This window comes from Mobula birostris, chromosome 29 (genome assembly GCF_030028105.1).
Source record: "Mobula birostris isolate sMobBir1 chromosome 29, sMobBir1.hap1, whole genome shotgun sequence".
Taxonomy (NCBI): domain Eukaryota; kingdom Metazoa; phylum Chordata; class Chondrichthyes; order Myliobatiformes; family Myliobatidae; genus Mobula; species Mobula birostris.
In genome coordinates this window covers 5,325,038-5,342,866 of record NC_092398.1, presented here as the reverse complement: position 1 = coordinate 5,342,866, position 17,829 = coordinate 5,325,038, and the positions used below count along the sequence as shown (strand labels likewise).

The 17,829-nt window shown below is 46.9% G+C and overlaps 1 protein-coding gene across 3 annotated transcripts in view; it reads left to right on the top strand.

Annotated features, from left to right (window-relative positions):
- The first annotated feature begins 1,128 nt into the window (after window positions 1–1,128).
- The window catches only part of LOC140190280 (CTP synthase 1-like), a 59,126-nt gene continuing 42,425 nt past the window's right edge, over window positions 1,129–17,829 (top strand). For all 3 annotated transcript variants that reach the window (XR_011883576.1, XM_072246872.1, XM_072246870.1), the window contains exons 1-4: window positions 1,129–1,297; window positions 8,656–8,835; window positions 11,433–11,603; window positions 15,116–15,216. Coding sequence is in view for 2 of the 3 variants with exons in the window: in XM_072246872.1 (XP_072102973.1) it covers window positions 1,201–1,297; window positions 8,656–8,835; window positions 11,433–11,603; window positions 15,116–15,216 (549 nt within the window). In the remaining variant the exon portion in view is untranslated. The remainder of the gene's footprint in view (window positions 1,298–8,655; window positions 8,836–11,432; window positions 11,604–15,115; window positions 15,217–17,829) is intronic.

The window sequence follows — 17,829 nt, the reverse complement described above, 5'->3', positions numbered from 1 at the left end:
AACTGCCTTAATTATTTAGTCACACACCAAGTCTCTGTCCCAATCCCTCTTGAACAATGGCTTGGAGTGGAAATTAAACCAAACTGGATGCTGGAAATCTCAAATATATATTTAAAAAGCTGTGAATGCTCAGCATACCAAGTAGTACCTGTGGAGGATGGAAATAAACTTGTTGATGTTAATTTAGTATACTTTGGAGTGTATGGGAGGGGTGGCACCTCTGGTGGGGGAGCACGTCGCGTCCTTTTCAGGCCATTAGACGGCTTTTGGTCCCCATCTTGCACTCAGCTCTCACCTGTGGCTCCCCGTAGCTGTTTGCATGCGACAGCGGCCACACCCCAGTCAACGGCTTCGACAAGCTGGCTAAACCAGGTGAGGGTAGCTGACAGGTCTCAAACCCTCGGTGAGATAGGGAGTTGCCTATCCCAGCATGTGAAGACAGACTCCGGCGGATTGAGCGGACGAGACCAATGGAATGTCCAGCGGTCTCTGCAAGCGTTGTGGAACCTGTAGAGCAGGACAAGACACAGAAGATGTCCTGGTCACCCACTGCGCCTAGTCCCATCTCCAGCCGTCTCGACTCTGTCTTGCCACTGGATCCAGATGGGAATTGGGAAGAGAGAGTGAGGCTGACGCTGCGCAACTCTCCCTCACTTAAATCCAAACCACGCGCTAGTGTCGACACCATCATTATGGTGTCGAGGTCCTCATCGACGTTGACAATGGACGAACACAGTATACTTGAAGAGCCGGGGCTGTAGGGTTGGGAAGAGGTAGCATGGAATGACCTCCTTCAGAAATGCAAACTTCCTGAAGTTTGATCCTTTAATCCCATGATTTACGTGAGATTCAACATATTTTAATATTGTTACATCTAATGTTCACTCCGAACTCTCCGGCTGACGTCAAGCCGGTGGTTAGTAGAAGAGGCGACTCGGGTGATGATGTCAGGCTGGTGATTGACAGAGGAGGCGGGCCCGGAGGCCGGCTGACCGGGCCGACGTTAGGACTGTGATTGGTAAGCGCGGCGGGCACGGGTTGACGTCAGGCCGGTGATTGACGGAGGAAGCGGGCCAGGTTTGACGTTGGCTGGCCAATGATCAGCGGAGGTGACGGGCCTGGACATGACGTCACGCCGGTGATTGACAGGCTCGGCGGGGCCCGGAGCCCGCGTGTTCTGCGGATAGCGGCGCAGAGTGGATGCAGGCTCTGCTGGGGGGAGTCTGTCGCTGTTACCGGTTCCTCTGCAACCCGAGCCCGTCTGTCGCCGGTTGTCGCCGCCGCCGGCTGCGGAACGGTGAGTGTACCGAATCGAATTGGTGCCAAGACACCGCCGGCCGGAGTGCGGCTGCATCTCGCCGCGTGGTTTGCGGAGCCCGCCGGCCGCGGAACGCAGGCTGCATGGGCACTCCGGATCCCCGGGCAGGAGCGGGGAGGGGGCAATGCAGTGATGGAAGGGGGGAGAGAGGGGACTGTTTTGGACCAGAACAAGGTCTCTGTAGCACCACCGATCTGTGGGGGGCTCCGGAGTCGCTGGGCTGGGAGGGGAAGAAAGCGCCCAGGGAGCTTTTTTTTGCCTGGTTGGGGCTGCGATGATTTTATTGGGGGAGGGGAAGCGCATGCATTTTCTTTTCCAGGGCTAAGGAATGGGAATTTAGGTCCTTTGGTCTGGGGAGGGGAGTGGAAAGTTTCTGGTTATTTCCCCCCCTTGCAGTGGATTGGGAGGAGTGAGGGTCTTGTGCTTCGTTAGGGGGCTGAGGGGTAGGTGATGAGTGTTTGGTATTTGGAAGGTGATGGGGATGAAGTGGTGACAGGCCCCACCAGCTGTCCCTGGAGGGAGGGGAAAATCCCAGGCTTCCTGTGCCCGTCGTAGGTCCTGCGGTCACTTTGTGCTGGGAGTCTCTGTGTGCTGTCTAAATGAGATCAATAAAATGTCTAAGTGAGAGTTTGGCCACCCTCAGGCCACCTTGCATTCCATCTGGGATAACTCCTACCCTGATGGCATACATATCGATTTCCCCTGGGGGAAAATATCCCTCCCTCTCCCTTCTTTTGGCTTCTCAGCTCTTCTCAGCTGCCTGTCATCTCCCCCCTGGGTCCCCTCCTTCCCTTTCTCCTATGGTCCACTCTCCTCTCCTATCAGATTCCTTCCTCTCCAGGCCTTTACCTTTCCCACCCACCTGGCTTCATCTATCGCCTTCTTGCTATCTTCCTTCCCGCCAACTTTTTACTCCCTCCCCCTTCCTTTCCAGCCCTGACGAAGGATCTCAGTCCAAAACATCGACTACTTATTCATTACCATAGGTGCTGCCTGACCTGCTGAGTGCCTGTAGTGTTTTGTGTTACAAGGGTCCTGGTGTCCCTGAAGAGGTATCACGGAGGGGGTCAGGAAACAGGGTAGCCTTAATTGCAATCGAGCTTCAGGCTACGTGCGTAACTGGATAGAGGTCACTGAAACCGACTGTAGCTGGATTATTGTCCACTGCTAGGAAGGGTGGACTACTGATTAACAGAGTGCAGTGTTGAAGTTACAATGGTTGGCTGTGATTTTAATGTATAATGGAGCAGGTTTAAGGTGTAACTCTCACAATGCAAGTCAGGTAGCATCTATGGAGAGGATTTATTTATTGAAACATAGAAAACCTACAGTGCAATACAGGCCCTTCCACCCACAAAGCTGTGCTGAACATGTCCCTACCTTAGAACTACCTAGGCTTTGCCCATAGCCCTCTATTTTTCTAAGCTCCATGTAGCCATCCAGGAGTCTCTTAAAAGACCCTATCATTTCCACCTTCGCCGCCGCCGCCGGCAGCCCATTCCACACGCTCACCACTCTGTGTTTTTAAAAAAAAACTTACCCCTGACATCTCCTCTGTACCTACTTCCAAGCACCTTAAAACTATGCCTACTCGTGCTCGTTATTTCAGCCCTGGGGAAAAACCTTTGACTATCCACACGATCAATGCCTCTCATTATCTTGTACACCTCTGTCAGGTCAGCTCTCATCCTCCGTTGCCCCAAGGAGAAAAGGCCAAGTTCACTCAACCTATTCTCCTAAGGCATGCTTCCCAATCCAGGCAACATTTTTGTTAATCTCCTCTGCACCCTTTCTATGGTTTCCACGTCCTTCCTGTAGTTAGAACTTAGAATAATACAGCCCAGTACAGGCCCTTTGGCCCACAATGTTGTGCCAACCCTCAAACCCTGCCTCCCATATAACCCCCCACCTTAAATTCCTCCTTATACCTGTCCAGTAGTCTCTTAAACTTCACTAGTCTATCTGCCTCCTCCACTGACTCAGGCAGTGCATTCCACGCACCAACCACTCTCTGAGTAAAAAACCTTCCTCTGATATCCCCCTTGAACTTCACACCCCTTACCTTAAAGCCATGTCCTCTTGTATTGAGCAGTGGTGCCCTGGGGAAGAGGCGCTGGCTATCCACTCTATCTATTCCTCTTATTGTCTTGTACACCTCTATCATGTCTCCTCTCATCCTCCTCCTCTCCAAAGAGTAAAACCCTAGCTCCCTTAATCTCTGAAGCGACCAGAATTGAGCACAGTACTCCAAGTGGGGTCTGACCAGGGTCCTATATAGTTGCAACATTACCTCTCAGCTCTTAAACTCAATCCCACGATTGATGAAGGTCAATGCACCATATGCTTTCTTAATCACAGAGTCAACCTGCGTAGCAGCTTTGAGTGTCCTGTGGACTCAGACCCCAAAATCCCTCTGATCCTCCACACTGCCAAGAGTCTTGCCATTAATGCTATATTCTGCCATCATATTTGACCTACCAAAATGAACCACCTCACATTTATCTGGGTTGAACTCCATCTGCCACTTCTCAGCCCAGTTTTGCATCCTATCAATGTCCCGTTGTAACCTCTGACAGCCCTCCACACTATCCACAACACTCCCAACCTTTGTGTCATCAGCAAATTTACTAACCCATCCCTCCACTTCCTCATCCAGGTCATTCATAAAAATCAAAAAGAGTAGGGGTCCCAGAACAGATCCCTGAGGCACACCACTGGTCACTGGCCTCCATGCAGAATATGACCTGTCTACAACCACTCTTTGCCTTCTGTGGGCAAGCCTGTTCTGGATCCGCAAAGCAATGTCCCCATGCCTCCTTACTTTCTTAATAAGCCTTGCATGGGGTTCCTTATTAAATGCCTTGCTAAAATCCATATACAGTACACTACATTTACAGCTCTACCTTCATCAATGTGTTTAGTCACATCCTCAAAAAAGTCAATCAGGCTAGTAAGGCACGACCTGCTTTTCACAAAGCCATGCTGACTATTCCTAATCATATTCTGCCTCTCCAAATGTTCATAAATCCTGCCTCTCAGGATCTTCTCCATCAGTTTACCAACCACTGAAGTAAGACTCACTGGGCTATCCCTACTCCTTTTCTTGAATAAGGGAACAACATCTGCAACCCTCCAATCCTCCGGAACCTCTCCTTTCCTCATTGATGATGCAAAGATCATTGCCAGAGGCTCAGCAATCTCCTCCCTTGCTTCCCACGGTAGCCTGGGGTACATCCCATCCAGTCCCAGTGACTTACCCAACTTGATGCTTTCCAAAAGATCCAGCACATCCTCTTCCTTAATATCTACATGCTTTAGCTTTTCAGTCCACTGCAAGTCATCCCTACAGTCGCCAAGATCCTTTTCTGTAGTGAATACTGAAGCAAAGTATTCATTAACTACCTCCGCTATTTCCTTTGGTTCCATACACACTTTTCCACTGTCACACTTGATTGGTCCTATTCTCTCACGTCTTATCCTTTGGCTCTTCACGTACTTGTTGAGTACCTTGGGGTGTTCCTTAATCCTGTCTGTCAAGGCCTTCTCATGGCCCCTTCCGGCTCTCCTAATTTCATTCTTAAACTCCTTCCTGCTAGCCTTTAATCTTCTAGATTCCTGTTATTTCCTACTTTTTTTGAACCTTTCGTAAGCTCTTTTCTTGTTGACTAGATTTACAACAGCCTTTGTACACCACAGATCTTGTGCCCTACTATCCTTTCCATGTCTCATTGGAACGTACCTACTCAGAACCCCATGCAAATAGCCCCTGAACATTTGCCACATTGCTTCCGTACAATTCTCTGAGAACATCTGTTTCCAATTTATGCTTCCAAGTTCCTGCCTGATAGCTTCATATTTCCCCTCACCCCAGTTAAACGTTTCCCTAACTGGTCTGTTCTATCCCTCTCCAGTGCTATGGTAAAGGACATAGAATTGTGATCACTATCTCCAAAATGCTCTCCCACTGAGAGACCTGACACCTGACCAGGTTCACTTCCCAATACCAGATCAAGTACAGCCTCTCCTCTTGTAGGATTATTTACATATTGCGTCAAGACACCTTTCTTAACACACCTAACAAACTCTACCCCATCTAAACCCCTCACTCTAGGGAGATGCCAATCAATATTGAGGTACAACATGGAACAGGCTCTTCTCCACCCAGCAATCCCCCAATTTAATCCAAGCCAATAATGGGACAAATTACAATGACCAAATAACCTCCCAACCGGTGGGTACGTCTTTGGACGGTCACAGGGAGAAATGTAGAAACTTGTTAGAGGGAGTGGCAGGACTTTTCAGGCTAAGAATCTTATTTTCTGTTCAGAGGAGATTAACCAGGGTGTTGCCTGGATTAGAGAGCACCTTTTCTGATAGGTTGAATGAGCTTGAACTTTTTGGAGTGAAGGAGGATGGGAGGTGATTTGGTAGAAGTGTCTCTACTGTCTGTTATATCACTGGTGTTTAGGGTAGCAGTGAAGGTCCTTCATCTCTGGTGGTGTTCAGGGCTTCCTTCATCGTGTCAGTAGCTTCCTCTCAGTTTTCACTACTGTCAGTCACGCAAGTCCCGGGTGGAGACTCAGGAATACCATCACACTCAGATGTAGAAGGATTCTTCATTGCTGTTTCCGTAACAGTTTTGTTTTACCAGTCAGGGTTGTTAGCCCTGAACTGAACTCCCGAACCTGAAGGACCGATGGACCACTCTTAGTCTGGCCTGTGCCCTCGTGTTTGGCACGGGTGACCCTACCAAGGGCCAAAGCATAAAGCCCTGACTCTAAACAACGTAGCTCTCCGGGTCCTTGAGGCACGCAAGTCTCTAAACCCTCCAACAAGGCTGTTGTCCTCTTGGAGGTTGATAAAGGTGTAAAGGATGATAAGAGGCATAGATCAAGTAGATAACCAGACTTTTTCCCAGGGTTGAAATGGCTAATGCAAGGGGACATAGTTTTAAGCTATTTTGAGGGAAGTATTGGGGGAGGGGGGATGTCAGGTAGGATTTTTACATAGAGAGTGGTGGGTGTATGGAGCACACTGCCAGAGGTGGTGGAAGGGGCAGATACATTCGGGACATTTATAGATAGGCATGTGGATGATAGAAAAATAGAGGGCTACGTAGGAGGAAAGGGCTAGATTGATCTTGGAGTAGGTTAAAAGGTCGGCACAACTTAATGGGTCAGAGGGCCTGTACTGTGCTTTGTTCTAATATTTGACCCATCAACCCCTCAGAATGGTGACTAATTCAACGAGATAACCTCTTCTAAAGTCCCGAATACAAAGGCCAATCTTAAACAGTTCCTGCTCCCCAACCCTGTTGACCTGTACAGTCCATGTTGCACCACTCTTGAGATAAGTACATTCCATCGTTAGCTTCAAAGGCCAAAGCTGCTCTAGTGAGCAGCACACGGCGCTGACAGTACCAGCCGCTCACAGCAATCCAACACGATGAGGTGTAGGAGAAGAAATAGGCCAATTCAGCCCATTGAGACTGCTCCACCTTTCAATCATGGCTGATTTTCTTTTTCAACCCCATTCTCCTCCCTTCACCCCTCTCCCCTTACCACTGAAGAACCTATCAAACTCTGTCTTCAACGCAACCAGCAGCTTGGCCTCTGCAACCCTCAGTGGCAACGAATTCCACAGGTTCACCACCCTCTAGCTGAAGAATTTCTTCCTCCTCCTCCTCCTGCTCGCTCAGTTCCAAAGGGATGTCCCTCTGGTCCAAGGCTGTGCCCTCGGGTGCTGGACTCTCCCATCCTCTCTCCGTGTCCACTGTATCCAGGCCGTTCAGTATCCGGTAGGTTTCGATGAGGTTCCCCCATTATTCATATTTGTTTATCATGTGGACATCCAAGCGTGTAATTTTCCTAGACAGCCTACCACACAGGGGTGTGCTGGAGGCAGCCCACAAGTACACCCATCGATCCTATCAAGTACAGGACTAGAGCCATCAAATGCTCCTCACATGTTAAGCTTTTCATTCCCAGGGTCATTCTTCTGAGACTGTCCAAGACCTTCCTTGGATGTAGAGCCAATAATTGCTGTGCTTGTAAAACCAGATCTAGTAGTTAAATAAAATAAACTTTAAAAAACATTACCTAGATGAAACTGAATGCCAGAATCGAAATTTCCTTCATCATGTATTTAAGAGTCAAATTCAAGATTAATTGTGTCTGGGTGACACGTACACAAAATGCTGGAGGAACTCAGCAGGCCAAGTAGCATCTGTGGAAAAAAGTACAGTCAGCGTTTTGGGCCGAGACCCTTCAGTAGGACTGGAGGGAAAAAAGGGGAGTGAGGAGAGAAACTCAAGGACATCGGTGAAACCGGGCGGGGGGGGGTGAAGTAAAGAGCTGGGGGGGAAGTTAGTTGCTGAAAGAGATATAGGGCTGGAGAAGGGGGAGTCCAAGAGAGAAAAGAAGTCTATGGAGGGAAGAAAGTGGGGAGGGAAGGAGTACCAGAGAGTGGTGATGAGCAGGCAAGGAGATAAGGTGAGTGAGGGAAAAGGGGATGAGGAATGGTGAGGGGGGGGGGGGTTGCCATTACTGGAAGTTTGAGAAATCTATGTTCATGCCATCAGGTCGGAGGCTACCCAGACGGAATATAAGATGTTGTTCTTACAACCTGAGTGTGGCCTCATCACGACAGTAGAGGAAGTAGAGGTCCTTTAACATCTGCCGGACGGTGCTGAGGATGTTCTACGAGTCTGTGGTGGCCAGTGCTATCATGTTTGCTGTTGTGTGCTGGGGCAGCAGGCTGCGGGTAGCAGACACCAACAGAATCAACAAACTCATTCGTAAGGCCAGTGATGTTGTGGGGATGGAACTGGACTCTCTGACGGTGGTGTCTGAAAAGAGGACGCTGTCCAAGTTGCATGCCATCTTGGACAATGTCTCCCATCCACTACATAATGGACTGGTTGGGCACAGGAGTACATTCAGCCAGAGACTCATTCCACCGAGATGCAACACTGAGCGTCATAGGAAGTCATTCCTGCCTGTGGCCATCAAACTTTACAACTCCTCCCTTGGAGGGTCAGACACCCTGAGCCAATAGGCTGGTCCTGGACATTTCATAATTTACTGGCATAATTTACATATTACTATTTAACTGTTTACAGTTTTATTACTATTTATTATTTATGGTGCAACTGTAAGGAAAACCAATTTCCCCCGGGATCAATAAAGTATGACTATGAAACCATGGATTGACATGTCGTAATGGGAAGTGGAATTAAAATGGGTGGGTGGCCACTGGGAGATCCTGCTGTGTCTGGCTTTTCTTTTGTCAGTGGTTGCCTGCTGTTGACGACTTGCTCTTGTTGTCTTCTTGACTAGATCCAACAGTGCCAATGAAGTACATTTTGGTAACCGGTGGGGTCATCTCTGGGATCGGGAAAGGAATTATTGCGAGCAGCATTGGGACCATCCTGAAATCCTGTGGTCTCCGTGTGACGGCAATCAAGATCGATCCGTACATCAACATCGATGCAGGAACGTTCTCGCCTTACGAGCATGGTGAAGTATTGCTGTCGTGTGATATCCATCTCCAATCTGAATAGTGCGAATGCATTGCTCTATCTCGATCAGTGGTCCCCAACCTCCGGGCCGCGGACTAATACATTGCTGCTGCACCACTGCATTCCTCGCGGCAATGTATCGGTCCATGGCCCGGAGGTTGGGGACCACTGCACCAGATCAGATGCAGGTTCCATTTATATTAATGTCTGTAAATTTTTTCTGTAAATTGGAAAATACATAAAATCTGTCTATTGTAGCCATTCAATATTGCAACTTTATAGAAGTTTATAAACTCTTAAAACTTTATAAAAACTGTTAGGCCACATTTGGCAGGTTCACCAGGATGCTGCCTGGTTTAGAGGGCATGTGCTATCATGAAAGGCTGGACGAACTTGGGTTGTTTTCTCTGGAGCAGTGGAGGCTGAAGTTAGATCTGATAGAGGTTTATGAGATTATGAGAGGTATAGATAGAGTACACAGCAGGTATCTTTTTCCCAGAGTTGAAATGTCTAATACCAGAGGGCATACGTTGAATGTGAAAGGGGGTAGGTTCATGGGGAATGTGAGGGATGAGCTTTTTAGTCAGAGTGGTGGATGCCTGGAATGCACTGCCTGGTCTGGTGGTAGAGACAAATATATTAGAGGCTTTTAAGAGACGTTTAGATAGGGACTTGGATGTGAGGAAGATGGAGGGAATTGGACATTGTGTAGGTAGGAGGGATTGGTATTTGGATGTTTTTGATTTGCTTTTTTAGCTGGTTCGGCAAACATGCGTCCTCCATCTCTGGTGGTGGTCAGGGCTTCCTTCATCGTGTCAGTAGCTTCCTCCCTGTTCTCACTACTGTCAGTCATACAAGTCCCGGGTGGAGACTCAGGAATACCCTTACACTCAGATGTATAAGGATTCTTCGTTGATGTTTCTGTAACACTTTTTTGACCAGTCAGGGTTGGTAGCTCTAAGCTGAACCCCCGAACCTGGAGGACCAGTAGACCACTCTACCCTTTGACTGTTTGGCAAGGGTGATCCTACCGAGGACCAAAGCATAAAGCCCTGACTCCAGCCACCATAGCTCTCTGGGTCACTGAGGCACGCAAGCCTCCAAACCCTGCCACAAGGTTGTGATCCAGTTGGAGGATTCTTCCTATCGATGCCCTTCATAATCATTCTCCTGCGTTCCAGGGAATAAAGTCTTAACCTATTCAGCTTTTCGCTTAAACTCGGATTCTCAAGACTTGCAACATCTTTGTCAATTTTTCAGTGGGAAACAGCAGACAATATGCTTTTAGTTTCCTGATCGGGTTTGGCAACATAATGGTGCCCAATGGAACCTGATAATAGAGTATAGAATAGAGTAGCACAGAAACAGGCCCTTCAGCCCAGCATGTGTGTACTGAACATGATGCCAGATTAAACTAAATCTCGTCTACCTGTACTTGATCCATATCCTTCCATATTCACGTGTCTGCCTAAAAGCTTCGCGAATGCCAATATCGAATGTTGAAAGGCCTTAATAGAGTGGATGTAGAGAGGATATTTCCTATGGTGGGGGAGTCTTAAGACCAGAGGACATGGCCTCAGATTAGAAGGACAACAGAGATGAGGAGGAATTTCTTTAGCCAGAGAGTGGTGAACCGTTGTCACTGGCGGCCATGGAGGCCAAGTTATTAAGCGTATTTAAGATAGAGGTTGATAGATTCTTGATTAGTCAACCCGTAAGAGGATACAGGGAGAAAACGGGAGATCGGGGCTGAGAAGGGAAATAGATCAGCCATGATGAAATAGTGGCACAAACTTGATGGGCCAAATAGCCTAATTCTGCTCCTTTATCTTATGGTATTAAACCTGCTTCTGTCCGCACTCCTGCTTGCTTTGAAACTATAAACCCTTTTAAACTTTCTGCTCTCGCTGTAAAAGTTCTCTAGTACTTGGTACTTTAATCCAGAGCAGAAATGGCTAAAAATGAGGTGGCATAATTTTAAAATGATTAGAGGAAAATATAGGAGGGAGGTCAGATTTTTTTTACACACAGAGTGGTGAGTGCATGGAACATTGTGCTGGGGTAGTGGTGGAGGCAGATATGTTAGGAGCCTTCAGTGAACTCTTAGGTGATAGGAAAATGGAGGGCTATGTAGGAGGGAAGGGTTAGATTGATTATTTTTTTATTCCTCCCGCACCTCATTTGCGCATGGTTGGCAACTATGCCGTTACTTTAGTGCTTGAATGTTTTACAAGGCTGAGTTGCTAGCTTGACGCTCAACCCAGCACGGGTGGAACTCGTGCAAGGAGCCAGCTGGATTCGAACCCGGGACCTCTAACCCCAAAGACCACGTGCGGATGCCACTACACTACTTAGAGTAGGTTAAAAGGTTGGCACAACATTTTGGGCCGAAGGGCCTGAACTGTACTGTAATGTTCTAACACAAGGATACTGCTTTCTTTGAACTTTCTTGAGATGGTTGCATTTGATTTTACTTACACTGGTGACCAAGACCCCTTCCCTTTTAGGATGCAAAGCTTGTGTTATTCAGGGTGTCTCTGCACCATGCTCAAGTTTGGGACATCTCTTTAAACCCAAGTTATTCTGGTTGTGCAGGTGAAGTGTTCGTGTTGGACGATGGTGGCGAGGTGGATCTGGACCTGGGGAATTATGAGCGGTTTCTGGACATCCGCTTAACACGGGACAACAACATCACCACGGGCAAGATCTACCAGTGGGTTATCAACAAGGAGAGGAAAGGGGACTACCTGGGCAAGACTGTGCAAGGTAAGGAGCGTGGGGTCTCACAATTGCTTCAAATCACAGAAAGGACATGGTACAGAAGGAGGCCTTTCAGTCCATCGTTTCTAGCCTGGAGATAAGGATGCTCCTCAGCCGAGCACTATTCATTGGGTGTATTTAAGGCAGAGATTGATAGGACATTGTGTCAAAGGTTACAGGGAGATGGCCTGGAACTGGGGTTGAGAAGGAGAGGAAAAAAAGGATCAGCCATGATTGAATGGCAGAGCAGACTCGACGGGCCAGATGGTCTTGTGTCATGGCTCTTGAGGTGCACCAGATACATTTGAAATGTAAGGAGTTTTTGAGGGTTAGGCAGAGTTGTTCTCCGATCTTCGCAACTTATTTGTCACTATATGAGGAGACGTTATCAGTGCGCTGTTGATTGTGGTGTGTCCTCTGAATACTTGGCCTTTATAGACTTTTCAATCAGCTGATTGGTCGTCATTTTGGGAACTCAATTGTGATGTTGGGAGGAAATTCCGGCACTGATAGGTTGCATGGCGAACTTCATGCGCGGTGCTCTGACATTCTGCCCGCATTGGCTCATAAATAGGATCAAGGTCTACGTGATTGGTTATAGAGTTGTTTGCGGAAAACCACGCTTCCAGGAATTTTCTTGCATGCCGCGTGTTTGTTTGTGCCATAACTTTCACTGATGCCCAGTGGAATTTGTGCCCCTCTCGATCTTCATGGGTAGAGACTAGGGAGAGTTGGCCACGCCGCCTCATGGCCAGTTGGTGATTCATGGATCCTTGTGGGTAGTTTTCTCCTAGTTTTGTCTACATAATATTTGCTGCTGTCCCTACATTGGATTCTGTAGTTTCTGATTGGACTCCTACCATCCTTCAAGCAAAGATTATTTACTTAAATCTCCTAACACTTCTCTTAAAAATCTTCCCTCTGATGATAGACAGCTATGTTAAGAGCTATTTCCATAAGACTGTAAGATATAGGAGCAGAATTGGACCATTTGGCCCATCGAGTCTGCTCTGCCATTTCATCATGGCTGATTCATTTTCCCTTTCAGTCCCAATCTCCTGCCTTCTCCCCGTAACCTTTCGTGACCTGACGAATCAAGAATCTATCAACCTCTGCCTTAAATATGCCCAATGACTTGGCCTCCCCAGCTGCCTGTGGCAACAAATTCCGCAGATTTACCACTATTTAATCTGTTCAAGTTCGTCAGAAATCAGATTCAAATTCAATTATCTATCACATATATCAAAATATACAGTGAAATACATTGCTTGTGTTAACCACCAACAAAAGTAAAGAATGCTTCCCTTCAGGACAAACCCAACCTGTCCCATCTTTTCTTGTGGCTAAGATTTTCCTGCCCTGGCAACCTGCCAGTTAATATTTTTTTATGGTGTAATTGACACTCTAATGTGATGACAAGAATGAGAGGCAGCACTGAAGCTTGGTCTGATGAGTGCTGTGTACAGTTTTAGACTCACCTTCCTATTCTTGTGTTCATTGATGCTTACCTCCCATGTGTTGTCTGTTTGCTTGCCTCGTTGCATCTTCCTTAAGGCTTTTGGTTAGTTAGATTACATTTTGTGATTTTTCTCTTCAGATGACTGAACTCTTGCTCCCTGTAGTCTAAAGTTCAAAGTAAATTTTATTATCAAAATACATGTGTGTCACCATATACAATCTTGATGTTCAGTTTCTTACAGGCACACTCAATAAATCCACAAAAGAATAATAACCATAACAGAAGCAATGAAAGACTGCATTGACGAGGACTTTCAACCTGTGTACAAAAGGCAACAAGCTGCAAATAGAAAAAGAAAGAAATAATAAATAAGCAATTAATATTGAGAACATGAGATGAAGAGTCTTTGAAAGAAAGTTGTGGGAACATTTTAAGGATGGGGCAGTTGAAGTTGAGTGAAGTTATCCCCTCTGATTCAAGAGCCTGATGGTTGAGAGATAGTAACTGGTGGTGTGAGTCCTGGGGCTCCTGTACCTCCTTCCTGTCAGAGCAGTGAGAAGAGAGCATGCCTTGGGTGGTGGGGCTCCCTGATGGCGGATGCTGCTTTCCTGCGACAGCGCTTTGTGTAGATGTGCTGAGGAATAAAGCTTTCCTCATCACTGTTGACCAGACAGCCTGTTTTTCCCTCTGCGTGTCTCTTCCTCCTCTCCCCTCCCCTACATTCGGGTCTAAATCACCAAATCCTGCCTTTCTGTAGGATTTGTGTAGTCAAGAATACTTTGGATCTGGAAGCTGGTCACCATCCATCGGCCTGCCATTCCTTCCCATTTCTCTGTCAGCCTCTCTGGCCTTGACTCTTTCTCCCCCACCCCAATCCAATTCTAACTGATGGTACAATCCACTCATCCCATCATTGCTAATGTTACTACTGGTTAATTATTGTCACATAAACTCGATAACAGGCCCTTCCAGCCCAATAAGCCAGTGCTGCCTAATTACGCCATGTGACCAATTATCCTACTAACACATATGTTTTTGGAATGTGAGGGGAACCCTGTGGGAGAGTGGACAAACTCCTTACAGCAGAGGGAATGAACCTGGTTCGCTGGTGCTGTCATAGCTTTATACTAACCCGCTTCAGCGGACTGGGTGGATGAGATCTACAGAGAGATCCAACAGCTCGGTAGGCAGTTCTGCAACGCTCCATGGAGACCGGTCATCCATTGCAACCAAGGACGAACCCAATTTGTGAAGCTTGTTTGTAACACTGGACTGGAACTTCCGAGGTCAAGAGAGTGGAACTGCCCCGTGCACTTTATAAACTCTCCCGCACAGATTTCCTGTCATTGTCGGACACGATGGACAAACCACCAGGGAGCCACTACACACCAATGCTGCCCCAAAATTCTGCTACTTTGAGCAATCCCATATCATACAGTACTGTGCAAAAGTTTTAGATATGTAAACCTCAGGGGCAGTGTGGGACATGTGGCAAAGAAGGAGTGCCAGGTGATGGGTCGGTGCGCGTGCAAACACACCCAGCTCTGAGACACCAAGCAAAGTCACTTGATTCAAAACAATTGGTTTGTTGATCGTTACAGATTGCCTCTCTGATGCTTCCCTCTCCCTTCCCCTTTTCCCAACCATGATTCCCCTCTTCCTGCCCCCTTCCCACTCTCAGTCCACAATAGAGACCCGTATCAGGATCAGGTTTGTCATCACTCTCACAAGTCATGAAATTTGCTCTTTTTTTTTTGGCAGCAGCAGTCCAATGCAATACATGAAATTACTACAGAACTCTGCAAAAGTCTTGGGCACCCTAGCTCTGTGTGTGTGCGTGTGTGTGTGTGTGACAAACACACACGCACTTTGCACAATACTGTAATGTCTGTTGGTCTAAGGTTTACTCCCCAGCTATTTTCCAGCAGCTGCTAATTTTCTACTAAAGTTATCTTTCTGCCTTTTAGGACTTCATCCAGCTGGTAGCCCTTTGTCAGGGCAAGTGGTGACCATCTGGAAGCAGTTGTGTGACTGATGTTAACCTTTGTCTCGTTTGCAGTGGTCCCGCATATCACGGACGCCATTCAGGAGTGGGTGTTGCGGCAGGCTCGCATTCCAGTGGACAGTGACGGAGTGGAACCTGAAGTGTGCGTTATTGAGGTGAGGAAGTCGGGCCTTGTGTGGTGTTTACTGTGGCTTTGTGTCACCTCACAGAAGTCCGGTTATTTAATTCAAGTTTTGTCATGGCAGTGGGAGAGCAGCTCGGCGTCAGGTTTCTGCAAGTTCAGTGAGCCATTTGAGGCGGCCAGAGTGACCATTTTATTAGGACGTCCTTTCTTGAGCAATAAGGACCTACCTGCTGCCCGTTACACCGTTGGAGGTGTTCAGGGCTTCCTTCAGCATGTCAGTAGCTTCCTCCTGGTTTTCACTACTGTCAGTCATGCAAGTCCCAGGTGGAGACTCAGGAATACCGTCGCACTGGGATGTAGAAGGATTCTTCATTGCTGTTTCTGTAACAATTTTGTTTTTACCAGTCAAGGTTGTTAGCCCCGAGCTGAACCCCTGAACATGGAGGACAGGTGGACCACTCGAAGCTTGCCCTCTACCCTTTGACATATCTGGCATGGGTAGCCCCACCAAGAGGCAAAGCATAAAGCCCTGACTCCAGCCAACGTAGCTGTCTGGGTCGTTGAGGCACGTAAGCCTCCAAACCTTACGGTGAGGTCGTAGTCCTCTTGGAGCAGAGAGATGAATACGGGGCAGGAGTAGTATTTTCTGTGCCTACCTTAGTAGTTCTTCACTCAAGTCACGGTCAAACCTCAGTTTTAAGACCCGAGACGTAGGTGTAGGGTTAGGCCATTAGGCTCATCGAGTCTGCCACAATCCGGGGATATGCCAGGGTAGCCACAGACGCCACCGTGATTCCAGCGCCTACGTAGCATGCTCACAGATGGCTAACCTGTACGTTTTTGGAATGTGGGAAGAAACCAGAGCACCCGGAAGAAACCCGCGTGATCACAGGGAGAACGTGCAAACTCCTTAAAAACAGCAGCAAGTATTAAACCCCGATCACTGGCACTGTATAAAGTGTTATGCTAGCCCCTACACTACTGTTGTGTACACAACATTCCCATCTAAGCTAGTCCTGTTTGCCTGGTTTTGGCCCATATGTCTTAACCTTTCTCATTCCTGTACTTGTCCAGGTGCCTCTTAAGTGTTAATGTACCTGCCTCTGGCAGCGTGGTCAACATGGATGTGGCATGGTAGCGTAGTGGTTACCACAACACTTTACAGTACAGTTGCCCTGGGTTCAGTTCCCGCTGTCGCCTGTAAGGAGTTTGTACGTTCTCCCCGTGACCGCGTCGGTTTCCTCCGGGTGCTCCGGTTTCCTCCCACCGTCCAGAGACCTACTGGTTGGTAGGTTAATTGGTCATTGTAAATTGTCACGTAATTACTTCAGGTTTATTATCACCGGCATGTGTCGTGAAATTAGTGAACTTAACAGCAGTGATACAATGTGATAGGTCAGTGATTCCCAATGGAGGCGGTTACGTGTCTCAAGGGGGCATTTGGGGAAATAGAATTCATGGGGGGCAGACGTTCAAGATTCGTAGCTTAACTTGAGGCACAGGATCTGACCGATTGTGTCAACTCGTTGCTGTCATCAACATCCAATAGTCATTCCCAGTTTTTGTTAATTTGTTTTAAATTTAACCGCATTAATGTTGGGTAAATACAGCCTGATCTGAGTCTGAAGGCAGTGAAGCCTTGAATTCTAATCCCGCTAAGAAATAGAAACGACGGAAAGTGTGTTAATATAATGTTACGTACCTGGAGTATGGTTTTATTCCGTTCCCGTCAGATCAGCGACGTCCCGTGTGTCTTATTTGTAATACAGTACTATATGACGAAGCCATGAAACCATCAAGATTGCAGGAACACTTCCATAGAAGACACTCTGAAAAGGCTACTAATAGCATTATTCAGTTCCAGAAGATGAAAGAAGCATTTGAAAAGCGTTGCACACTCAAATCATTTGCCAAGAAGCTAAAAATGACTTTGATAGTGGTCTCATTGCTTATAACATTTCCAAAATGATAGCAAAGTGTGGAAAATCTCATACAATAGGTGAAAGATTAACAATGCCTGCTGTATCAGAAGTGCTCACCACTGTTCTTAAAATGGATACCAGTATTTTAAAATCAATTCCTCTGAGTAATAACTCTGTAGCTCATCGTATTGACAAAATGAGTGAAGACAACTATGCACAGAGCTGCGAAAAACAGAATTTGGGTTACATTTCGATGAGTCAGCTACGAGACAACAAGGCATTACTAATGGCATATGTATGGTTTATTGAAAAAGGAAATGTTTATGAAGAGATTTTCTTGTAAGAGGTTAAGAACAGATATCAACAGAGAATCAATCTATGACAAGCTCAAAATGTATATTGAGGATAAAAGTATTCTGATTAGGAATATAATTTCTTGTGAAACAGATGGAGCACCAAATATGTCATGCTGGTTTAGTGGCACTTATGAAAAAAGAAATTCCAAGTCTGTTTGCAATCCATTGTGTAGTTCGTCGTCAACATTCTGCAGCCTAAAACTTCAGCGAGCTACTTTTTTTCAAGCATGACTCTCGTAATATCTGCTATCAACACAATTAAAGCTCATCTACTAAATACCAGAAATTTTTGCCAGTTATGCCAAGATAACGATGAAGAGTTTGAACACTTGCTTTTTCATACTGAAGTGCATTGACTGTCAAAGG